This window comes from Crinia signifera, chromosome 5 (genome assembly GCF_055691185.1).
Source record: "Crinia signifera chromosome 5, ASM5569118v1, whole genome shotgun sequence".
NCBI lineage: Eukaryota > Metazoa > Chordata > Amphibia > Anura > Myobatrachidae > Crinia > Crinia signifera.
In genome coordinates, this window is record NC_139221.1 from 237,651,803 (window position 1) to 237,664,302 (window position 12,500).

General features: G+C 46.1%; 1 protein-coding gene across 1 annotated transcript in view; it reads right to left on the reverse strand.

Annotated features, from left to right (window-relative positions):
• Positions 1-754: 754 nt before the first annotated feature.
• Positions 755-12,500, reverse strand: part of CMC1 (C-X9-C motif containing 1) — a 68,354-nt gene continuing 56,608 nt past the window's right edge. The window contains exon 4 of the mRNA XM_083188683.1: positions 755-970. Within this exon, the coding sequence (XP_083044809.1) occupies positions 850-970 (121 nt within the window). The 3' untranslated portion in view covers positions 755-849. The remainder of the gene's footprint in view (positions 971-12,500) is intronic.

Here is a 12,500-nt window from a genome sequence, read left to right on the forward strand (position 1 = left end):
GCAATTAGAGTTAGAGTTAATTTTGTTGAGAGCCAATTAACCTACATGTACAGTTTTAGATTATGGGAAGAAATCAGAGTACACAAAGGAAACTCACATAATCCCGGGGAGAATATACAAACTCCACAAAGTTAGGGCCATGGTGGGAATCAAACCAAGGACCTCAGTGCTGTGAGGCAGGAATGTTAACCAATACACATCACTGCTGCCCATTTTGACTTGTCAGCTCTTGCTGAAAGAAATAGGACTGTAAAACAATGGTTGAAGAGCAAGTAAAGAAACTATTTGGCTTTATAACATAAAGGTTAAACTAAATTGCTGTATCATGCTCTCTTTCCCTCCTTTACAGCACATAATGATATTTGGTGTAAGGTTCATCACTGTGAGACAGCATAGTGTGAACACACGGGTGTGGAAATTCTCTATAGATGGGACGGTCACAGCCTGGCCACCCGGTTGCAGCCAAATGTCACCACTGGAAAGGAAGGCTGCCGGGCTGTGGCCATCCCGACCATTGTAATCTTCTGTGTACGGCGCGGCTTCTTGGCCGTGCGGGGTTTCGCCGCCCAGCATCAGCCGGAGTGTGTGAAACTGCCCTAACAATGCACAATCTATTTCATGGTCATAATTTCTCATGGTGGAGTCCACTATACAATAAATTATTCTGGGCATTAAAATATGTTTTTACAAAAATCCGCACATGCTATTTTATTGCTTGTTTTATGTAATAAAAAAAGATTATGCACAAAGAAAATCAAAAATAAAGATTTTATTTAATGTGAAAATAATACACAACGATCAAATAAGTAGTAATGGATAATTTATCAGAGATGCTCTGAAGTCTTGTTGCTACATGCTGGTTGGTAATTTCTGTTGTCTCTTTTTAGTAGGAATTCCTGATTTTTGGAATTCTTCTTTTTCCTTTAAATATTCTTGTTTACATTCCTCAAAGAACGTCGGGTCATTATAGCTGTAGAAGAAACATTTAGTTATACATACAATTTAATTTTTCAAGAAAATCTAGTAAATGTTTGCAAGTTTTAACAACTAAAGAGACCATAATGTGGCAATGACAGACATCATCAGAAATTGATTTCCAGACTGATAGCAAGCAATGGGAAAAACTAAATACTAATCAGAGATCATTCTCTATCTCTCCATGGGCTAGATCAGGCATGTCCAAACTGTGGCCCTCCAGCTGTTGTGAATCTTTACATCCCAGCATGCCTTGCCAGAGTTTTAGCATACCCTAATAGCAAAACTGTGGAAAAGCATGATGAGAGTTGTAGTTTCCCAACAGCTGGAGGGCCATAGTTTGTACATGTAACAAGCTTCAAAAAGTGATTAAATGCAGAGTTACAGGCTGGGTTTGAAAAATGACAGGTATGACCTGGTTATTTGTCACTCTTTACTTTATCACTTGTTGAAGCTTGATACATCTGGCCCTATGTGTTATGTCTTCATTTTAGTCAAAGTAAAACTCATATAGACAAAATGTAAAACATGTTGTTGTTTTTTTAAGTCATTGTAATTGCCCTTATACTATAATTATAAATGCCCTACTTTTGCAACCTAATAATAAATATTGGGGCAGATGTATTAAGCCTTCAAAAGAGATAAATGTGATGGTGATAAAGAGAGATAAACGTCCAGCCAATCACATCCTAACTACCATGTTACAGCCTGTGCTTGAAAAACATCAGTAACGAGATGATTGGCTGGACGTTTATCTCTCTTTATTACCCTTGCATTTATCTCTTTTTAAGGCTTAATACATCTGCCCCATTGCCCCATAAGAATTATAAAATGTTATCTGCCTCCTTATTCGAGACAGAATGATTATCCGAATTATAATTGTATAGTGATTCCTCACCTTCTGACTGGTCAATACATGCACTGGTGTTCATGGGTGATTTAAAACGGATTATGAAATCAATGAATACTAAAACCAGCAGTTTGTAGTTCAAAGCTGCCAATAATGAGAGGAGGGTACAAACTTCTAGAAAAACTGCCGTTTGGTAAATTTAATCTTGATACACTTATTTGGTGATTGACATCTTGGGTCTTCTACTGGGTACACATCTTGGCTCTTATACTGTGCATACCAGCCAACTGCCCACAATGTATTTACCATGCTCAAATGCATGGCCCATACATTGTGGGTGAGTTGGGAGGTGTTTACCATTGATGTGTCTGTGAATAATCTCATTTGCTCGCCAGAGTATTGTGCTGTGTATACAGATGGGAGTCAATATCACAGCTACTGTATGGGAGCAAATTCCAATGCCTGTTCAGATGCATGACAGGGACAGACAATTGCCTTGGTTGCCCGCTTGGTCGGCGTCTAGGTCGACATTCAATAGGTCAACCACTATACTATGGTCAACAGGCAATAAGTCAACATGGTCTAGATCAACACAGAAAATGGATGACACAATTTTTTAATTCTTTTATATTTTAAACCAACTTTTTCTTACCCAACGATCCCAGTAGGTAGAGGGCATACAATAGTGTGTCGAGCCAGGCACCGCGCCCGAAGCAAACACAGTACACTTTACGGTGTCCATGTTTAAAAGACACCAGTGAAAAAATTTAGATTACATTTTTCTGTGTAGACCATTTACATGTCAACCTAGAACCACGTCGACCTATTGCCAGTTGACCACCTGGAGCAGTGATGGAGAACCTTGGCACACTAGCTGTTGAACTACAAAAAACAGCATGCCCTGCAACAGTTCTGCTATTTGGCCATGCTAAAACTTGCAGGGCATGCTGGAATGTGTAGGTCTACAGCTAGAGTGCCAAGGTTCTTCTTCAATGACATAGACACTGCCCAACCCAATGATACAGACCTATGGCAGGTCCACCAACATATCTGTCAGCTTTACAGGGTTATTTAATTAGGTTAGATTTGTCGCCCTTTTTTAGGGTTAACTGGGATTCTTCCTATTCAGTTGGAGGGCCAAAAAACACCTGGATTGGCATATTAGCATGTTTTCACCACTTTTTGAAGCATTTTTCACCAATGCCTTTTTTCTGTCGCCGCCCGCAGCCCCTACTAACCCTGCCCGTCTCCCTGAAGCGGAGATGGGCAGGGAATCCGCTTCCTGCCGCCATGATGAAGGGGATGCCCAAACGCGTGAAACACTCGCCTGTCCCCGTCAGATGGAGCACCTGACCGCCAGCTTGTGCCAGCTCAGGCAATCTGCCGATTCCTTAGGCTGGCTGGGAAGCACTCCATCTGTAGTTGGCCACTCTTGATTAGCTAGTCTCCGAATCCTGTGAAATATCTCCGTAAAAGGAGTAGGCTTTTTGTGGAAAGGTTTGATGAGCTCCGTGCATCCATCATTAGACCTAAACAACCGTTGAGGCTATTCAGCTACGTGGCCCTTATCTTACTCTGGTAGGAGTGCCAGTGTAGTTTCAGGAAGAAGCTGTGCCTGTTCTGTGCTGATACTGATCATTTGCTTGTGAGAGGTCCTAAACTTCTGCCAACTTCTGGCAAATTACAGGTGTCAGAGAGCCCAATATAGGAGCTCACCCTCCAAGCTGTGTTAAAGTCTGAAGAATGTTTCATTTCTAATCACTTTAAAAAGGTGTCCTTTAGGCTTAGTTACCATTCTGGCTTCATTAAATTCTATAGCAGGTTTATTTTTTCAGTTCTAGTCTCCCTTTGGAAACTCTCATATGAATATTTCCTTATTATCTCGAGGATCTTTATTAAAACTCTTGGGCACGCCTGCTTTTTTCCACCACACTAGCAGAAAACAGCCGGTTACCCTCCACAAATTACGGCCTCCTATTAGTTCAATTATCGATAGGCTTGCAAATTCCCAAAGCAGTGATAAGGTCTCAATCAGGCCTCAAGTTTGCACAGTACAATGATCCACAATACACTCCTTCTGGATCACTTCATCATATATCCATTACAAAACAAACCATGGACCCATATTGAGATGGATTTCATTACAGACCTCCTTTTTGCAAAATGAACGCATTCTGGGAGATTTTTCTGCAAGGTGCCTAATATACATCTAAATGTTTATTCAGCCTATCAAACCCAGTCCAATGGACTCTCCCCAAAAGAAACAACTGAATTTCACCTCTTAAATCTAGACTAGAAGTTTTTTTTTGTAGTGGTGACACTACAAGTTTTGCCTCTTGATTAGTGAGAGGAGCTGGATGCTGCCAAGAAAATTTATGTGCTGCACCTGTCACCGTGTACAAGCCGGTTTGTCAGAAAAGGCAGTCTCCTGGGACAGCACGTATTACCCGGAGCCCAGGAGTGATGGCAATGGGGGTTAGTATACTTGGCAATGATACTCGCCCTAATCCATCAGCTAACAGCTTATCACTGAAGACAATGGAGGTGACACATGAGGTGGAGGCAGTGGATTTTGAGGTGGGAATGGAAACTTTGGCGACAGTGGGGATGGAAGTGGAAACTACCTTCAGCAACCTGCTATTGGGTAATAAATTCATTAAGGACTATGGATTTACTTCCAATTTCTCAAAAAAACAAATCTTGGAATTTGACTTGGAAGTCCCGCTCGATGGCGACAGGTATGCACTCTTTTGCCCGAAAGCGCGCTTAAGCTTTCTGCCACCATCGACCGGACCCTATTTGGACCAATGCCGGGAACCCCTGTTTGATACAGAGACGGTATTCTGCTCCTTTACAGACGTTTCTACTACCCTGAGGGTGATATGCTTTTAAACTTTGTCTTTTTGTGAGTGCACTGAATGAATTGTTTTTCTATGTTTAAAAAATGTTATTTGCACCATATATTTTTCTGTTGAGCTTAATCCAGGTAGCAACGATACAGATGCTGAAGGGAACCATCCTTGTCATCTATGATATGCGCATGAACCTCTTCCCTTGTGAGTGGAATGCAAAAAATAGGATTTTAATACCTACCGGTAAATCCTTTTCTCGAAGTTCTTATGGGATACAGGGAAGTCGTTCTTAACGATGGGGAAAAGAGCTTATCCGAAGGAGACAGGCACATATAAAACTTTATACTGGGTGTACTGGCTCCTCCCCTCTGCTCCCCTCCCTCTAGCTTCAGTTAAGTGAACTGTGCTGAAGGAGAAGAACAATGGCCCTTATTTTGATTCGTGCGGTACGGCCCGCGTGCGGCCGTACCGCCGATGTTTTTCCTCTGCACATGCGCAGAGGTCATTCTGCGCATGTGCAGCCCCCTTCGCCGCAGACGTATTTCGTCCGCCGCAAAGGGGGCGTATAGGGGCGTGAGAGGCATCATGCCCTCATTTCCCTATGTGTACGCCCCGCGTTTCATGGGCGTTCCCATGCAAACGCGGGGCGTACGCATGCTAATGAGGGCATGACGCCACTCATGGGGGCGGAAAGCTGACGTCGGCGGATGTCAGCTTTCAGCCCCCATACAAGCTACCACACGGACGATTGTCCGTGTGGTCTCAGCTTGCGGGAGCTGCCGCGGCGTGCGGCCCTGCCTTCGATGGTCGTCGACCATCGAATGCAGGGGGCAGCTCCCACCATGGTGGAGGCGTACGCCTCCACCATTTTCGTGCGGATCGCCAGCCGTCCGTGTACGGACGGCCGTGGCGATCCGTAGTGTGGGCGGGGATACGTCTGGTGCGGTCGGAGCCGCATATGCGGCTCGACCGCACCAACCAGAATAAGGGCCAATATGAGAGGAATATGTGTATATTTACCGTGGTGAGATTCATCCAGCACACCCAACATACATTCAATGTACATAGACTACATTTGCAACCACAGAACCTGGGAAGTCTAAGGGCCTAAGAACTTGTCAACATGACAACTCTTTTGAACTGTGTTCCAACTGGAACAATGTATAAGAAGTATCGCCTAAGTGACAATCTACACCCGTGGACATTTAAGGTACACTATGTAACAGTAAGTTACCTTGGTAACCTACACCCTTATGTCCGCAAGGAACAAAAGGTAACAGACGGACCCAGTATTGGTCCATATCTCACGAAGTGAGCAAGGCAAACCTCCGCACAGAGGCGGGCGCCCTGTATCCCATAAGAACTTCGAGAAAAGGATTTACCGGTAGGTATTAAAATCCTATTTTCTCTATCATTCTTATGGGATACAGGGAAGTTGTTCTTAACGATGGGGATATACCAAAGATATCAGAAAGGGCGGGATTGTGCGGAACCTCTTGCCGCAGCACCGCTTGCCCAAACTGAGTATCTTCAGTGGCCAGAGCGTCAAATTTGTAAAACTTGACAAAAGTGTGTTGGCCTGATCATGTGGCAGCTCTACATAATTGTAAGGCCGATACTCCTCGGGCAGCCGCCCAGGAAGTCCCCACTGAACGAGTTGAGTGGGCTTTCACCCCAGCAGGCATAGGAAGCTTTGCTACCACATAAGCCTGTTTAATGGTTGCACAGATCCATCGTGCAATAGACTGCTTGGAAGCAGGACGCCCAATCTTTTGGGCATCATAGAGGACAAAAAGTCCATCAGTCTTGCGAATCCTCGCTGTTCTCCTAATGTAGGCACGGAGAATCCTTACCACATCCAAAGATGTTGGCACCTCAGAATGAGGTCCACCAGCAGGAACCACAATTGGCTGGTTCACATGGAACGCAGACACCACTTTGGGCAGAAAACGCGGATTAGTGCGTAATTCTGCCCTGTCTTCATATCAAATATGGGCTCTTGCAAGTTAATGCCCCTAGCTCCGAGACCCTCCTAGCCGAAGCTAGGGCTAGTAAGACCACCGTCTTCCATGTCAGATATTTCAGATCAATTTCCTCCAATGGCTCAAACCAGGAGGATTTTAGGAACGTCAGAACAACATCCAAGTCCCACGGTGGAGTAGGGGCCACAAAAGGAGGCTGTATATGCAATACTCCTTGCAGAAATGTCTGCACTTCAGGTATATTAGCCAGCTTCTTCTGGAAAAAAACAGATAGTGCAGATACCTGCACCTTCAAAGAGCCTAAACGTAGGCCCAGATCCAGACCTGCTTGAAGAAATCTAAGAAACCTTTCCAGTTTAAACTCCGAAGGAATAAACCTTTCCTGTTCACACCAACCCACATATCTTTTCCAGATATGGTGGTAATGTGCAGCCGTTACCGGTTTTCTTGCACTTGTCATAGTTCTGATGACCGAAGTGTGAAACCCCTTCTGAGTCAGGATCTGCCGCTCAACTTCCAGGCCGTCAAACGCAGCTGTTCCAAGGCCTGGAAGACGCACGGTCCTTGCATGAGCAGGTCTCTTTGCAGAGGTAGGCGCCACGAGTCCCTTTGTAGACTTAGAAGCTCCGGGTACCACGCTCTTCGTGGCCAGTCCGGAGCCACCAGAATCACCTCGGTTCCGTCTCTTCTTATCTTCCTTAGCACCCGAGCCACTAGGGGAATCGGTGGGAAGACATACACCAGGCTGTTGAACGTCCACGGTATGGAGAGGGCATCCACTCCTTCTGCCTGAGGGTCCCTTGCCCTCGAGAAGTACCTGGAGAAGTATCTTGATGCCATCAAGTCTACCAGTGGGGTCCCCCACCGAGCCACCAGAGAACTGAATACCTGGTGGTGTAGACTCCATTCCCCGGGTGGAGCTCGTGGCGACTGAGGAAGTCTGCTTCCCAGTTGTCCACCCGGGGTATGAATATGGCCGAAAGAGCCTGACAGTGACTCTCTGCCCAGGACAGGATCTTCGATGCTTCCCTCATACAGGGCCTGCTTTTGGTCCCGCCCTATCTGTTCAGGAATGCCACAGTAGTGGCATTGTCTGATTGGATGCGGACCGCCTGACCGCTGAGGAGAGGGGCCGCCTTCAGAAGTGCGTAATACACAGCACGTAACTCCAGGTTGTTGATATGGAGGTGTGTTTCCCATAGGGTCCACTTGCCCTGAAAGGACTGACCCATGGTCACTGCACCCCATCCCGTGAGGCTCGCATCCGTGGTGACTAAGACCCAATCCTGGATGCCAATCCGACGCCCTGCCAGCAGGTTGGGCGTGTGGAGCCACCACTGTAGCGACAGTCTGGTCCGAGATGACAACACAATCCGCCGATGCATCTGGCGGTGTGAACCGGACCACTTTCCCAGGAGGTCGAGCTGGAAAATCCTGCTGTGAAACCTCCCGAATTGGAGAGCCTCGAAAGAGGCTACCATCTTTCCTAATGCACTGGTGCACCGTCACCTGGGGGGGTTTCAACAAGTCTGTGACCAGTTGTTGAATGTCTACCACCTTGTCCTGTGGCAGGGACACTCTCATGAGAGCTGTGTCCAGCACCATCCCCAGGAACTGGAGTCTCTGTGAAGGGATCAGAGAGGACTTTGTCAAGTTTAGGAGCCAACCATGACCCGACAGGGTCTGTATGGTAACCTGTAAGGCTGTCTGCAATTCCTCTGGCGACCGCGCCTTTACCAGCAGGTCGTCCAAGTATGGTATCACACAGATACCCTTCTTCCTCAAGACCACCATCATCTCCGCCATCACCTTGGTGAATATGCGCGGGGCTGAGGACAGGCCGAATGGCAGTGCGCGAAACTGATAGTGATCGTTCAATAGCGCAAACCTCAGGTATTTCTGATGAGGGGCCCATATTGGAATGTGAAGGTAGGCGTCCTTCACGTCTAAGGACGCCAAGAACTCCCCTTCCTCCAGTGCCGCTATCACGGCCCGCAAGGACTCCATCTTGAATTTGGTCACCTTCAAGAAGGGATTCAGGGATTTTAAATTCAGAATCGGGCGTACTGACCCGTCCGGTTTTGGAACTACAAATAAATTCGAGTAATAACCCTGCCCCCTCTCTAGGGGAGGGACCGGGGTTATCACCCTGGCCTGTACCAGCTTTTGGATTGCTTGCTGCAACACCATTTGGTCCTCTGGGGACGCTGGGAGGCCTGATTTGAAGAACCTCTGAGGTGGCTGTACTGCAAACTCCAGCTTGAAACCGTGCGTAATAAGAGCCTGCACCCAAGTATTGAGGCACGAGGCTTCCCAAACCTGGCCGAAGAACGCCAGTCTGGCTCCCACCTCTGCCGGAGCTAATGGTGGAGCCCCACCGTCATGCTGCGGGTTTACCTGCAGCTGCCCCGGATGGCCGCTCTGCGGTGGCCGAAGCAGAAGGCTTCCTGAATTTACCACGGGAGCCTCTTGCAGCATTTGAACCACCCCTGGCTTTAGGGCGAAATTTACTTGCCCGAAAGGACTGCTGGGAGTGAGATTGAAAAGGACGCTTCGGCGCCTGTGGGGTTGATGGTAGGAAAGTGGACTTCCCTGCCGTGGCTTTAGAGATTAACTCGTCTAAATCACTCCCAAACAACCTGCCACCTGTGAAGGGGAGGTTTTCTACACTCCGTTTGGAGTCAGCGTCAGCTACCCACTGCCGCAGCCAGAGGGATCTGCGCCCTGACACCGCCATGGCTGAGTTACGGCCGTTAATGGCTCCTAACTCCTTCTGCGCTTCACACAGAACTTTAGCTGTGTCCTGAATATGGTGTAATTTCTCAGACACCTGTGCTACTGTCATGTCACCCAGAAGACCTTCCTGGATCTGGGAGGCCCACGTGTATATAGACTTAGCCATATAACAACTTGCTAAGACGGGACGCTGACACGCGCCACTAGCAGTAAAAATGGACTTCAGGGTGTTTTCAACCTTTCTGTCCGTGGCGTCTTTCAGTGAAGACGACCCTGGTACTGGGAGTACCATCTTTTTTGCTAAGCGAGACACAGAAGAATCAACCTCTGGTGGCTCCTCCCACACCTTACGTCTCGCAGGATCAAAGGGGAACGTGGATCTAAACTTCTTAGCCACTTTAAACCTCATTTCTGGGTTATTCCACGCTGACTTGAACGTACTTTCCAGGTCAGACTGCTCAGGGAAAACAACCTGTTGCTTTTTCTGAGTAGCAAAAAAGGCATCCCCTTCAGTGGATTCAGCTAAGGGAAGGTCCAACACCTCCCTGATTGCCATAATTAATGGCTCTGTGCCCCGCAACAGTGACTGTGAAGCATCAGGCTCCTCATCACCTGCGTCTGCATCTCCCACATCATCATCGTCATCCCCATCATCAGCCCCAGAATCAGGGGTTTGAGAGGGGGCACTTCTCTTACGAGTATCCCCAGGGGTAGGAGTGATTATATCAACTCTGGCAGAGAGGATAGCAAGCTCCCTCTGTACTCTCTGGGTCTGTGCTGCAGTAGCAGTTAACTGTGTAGTCACAGTTTCAAGCATGGCTTTCATTCCTGTTGCTCAGGCAGGCTCTTGTGAGCTGTCCTGTGTGCTACTCTGCTGCCCAGTAAGCTGTGGGGGAACCCCACTACTTTGTGGGGACATACATGTCTCACAAGTAACCTGTGATGAAGATGCTGGCACAAACTTATCACTGCACACCATACATGTAAGTTTCCTCACCATCGTGACAAACAAACAGTCTCCCCTCACACACCGCGCACACACAGTGGATATGCAGTGTGATTTATCCAGATAATTACTATGTGTAGTTTTATCTGATCTTGTACAGCTTAACAAGCCAGTGGGGGGGTGTACAGAGGATAATAGAGGAGACCAATACACCAGATAACCTTAGCTCTCCGATTATAAGAGCTGGTAAAACAGTACAGTATCAATAACAGTACTTTACAGAGTATGCAGGCAAGTGTACAAGTACACAAGCGCTGAAAACCTGAAGCTGTCTCTGCAAGCAGATTCCCTCTGATCCACACCGCTGAGGAGTGTCTGGAGCAGTACAATGGCGTTTCCAGCAGCCAGGGAAGAAGCAGGAAGCAGGTTTTTGGCGCCCTCACAGAGCTGGTCTCACTCTGGGTAAGCTCCGCCCAGCGTAATGGCGCCGGAGCTTACCTGCGTTTTATACTGAGACTGACATTGGGGAATGTCCAAACCTCTTTGGTAACTGCCCTGGACAATACAGGAGGCAGTACCCTGTCCCAGTGTAGGCAGGGGGTTGCGCGGTCCCTGTGCAGGGCACCGCCATACCGCCGCCATCTTGCCGCACAGTAACCCGGGGACCCCACGGCGGGGGACCCCGGGGTAATACTCACCACTGACGTCTTCAGACTGGACTAGGGGTGAGCGCGCTGCAGCGCAATGCCCGCGGTAAAAGCACCCACTCAGGACGGTGGTCCTGTGGCAGGGACAGCTCGGTACCTTGAAGTGGCCAGCAGCTGAACCCTTCCCCTAGTCTCCCACGACGCAGGACTGCTGTTAAGTCCAAACAGCAGCCCCAAAATAATAAAGAAATAAAACAGAAGATAAAACTCTCTGGAGCTCTTCCTGATGCGTGCTTCTCCTGAGGCACAGTTCTCAAACTGAAGCTAGAGGGAGGGGAGCAGAGGGGAGGAGCCAGTACACCCAGTATAAAGTTTTATATGTGCCTGTCTCCTTCGGATAAGCTCTTTTCCCCATCGTTAAGAACGACTTCCCTGTATCCCATAAGAATGATAGAGAAAAATAAAATAATTTATTTTTATATCTACAGTATTGCACTATGTATTTCTGTGTTTGAGTTTCATAAAGAAAAAGCTCTTATTGCATATTATATGTAAAAGAATTCACTTGGTTGAAAAATCCAATGTGTAAGTGTGTACATATTACATGATTTTTCACCAGTATTTGTCACTATTTTTTGGTTTCCTATATTGCAGTCGGGCTTTTGGTGAAGGCTCTTTTCTGTGTCACCCTGGGTGTACAGATAAAGTGCAGTTAGTGCTGTGCAAGGAATAAGAAGACTTGTCTTCTTATTCCTTGCACGGCACTAACTGCACTTTATCTGTACACCCGTCCTGATGAAAAGGCATAGGGCCTTAAAACGTTGACGATGATGATGATTTATTGCCACTAAAAACTCTATTTGACTTTACTAAGCCCGGAGAGTGCCACTCTTTATTCCTGGAGTCTAACTCTGGGGGTTGTCTACCTACTATATATATATATATATATATATATATATATATATATATATATATATATATATATATATATATATATATATATATATATATATATATATATATATATATATATATATATATATATATACATATACACATATATATATATATATATATATATATATATATATATATATATCTATCAACACACTTGACATTCCTAGGAATGGGGTGCAAACAGCACCCACTTCCCAGGGTGGGGTGCAGTGGCCTGTGATCACACACTAGTAAATACAAACACAGGGGGCCCAGCACTCACTACAACAAACTACCTCACCTTAACATTCAAATAAATCAATAAATAAATAATGGGGTTTTAGTGCATGAATTGATCAATGCATTTAGCTTCAATTCATAAACTAAAACCCCATTATTTATTTATTGATTATTTGAATGTTAATGTGAGTTAGTTTGTTGTAGTGAGTGCTGGGCCCCGTGTGTGTGTGTGTGTGTTATACACACATATATATATATATATATATATATATATATATATATATATATATATACATACATACATACACACACATATATACATATATATCTATATAT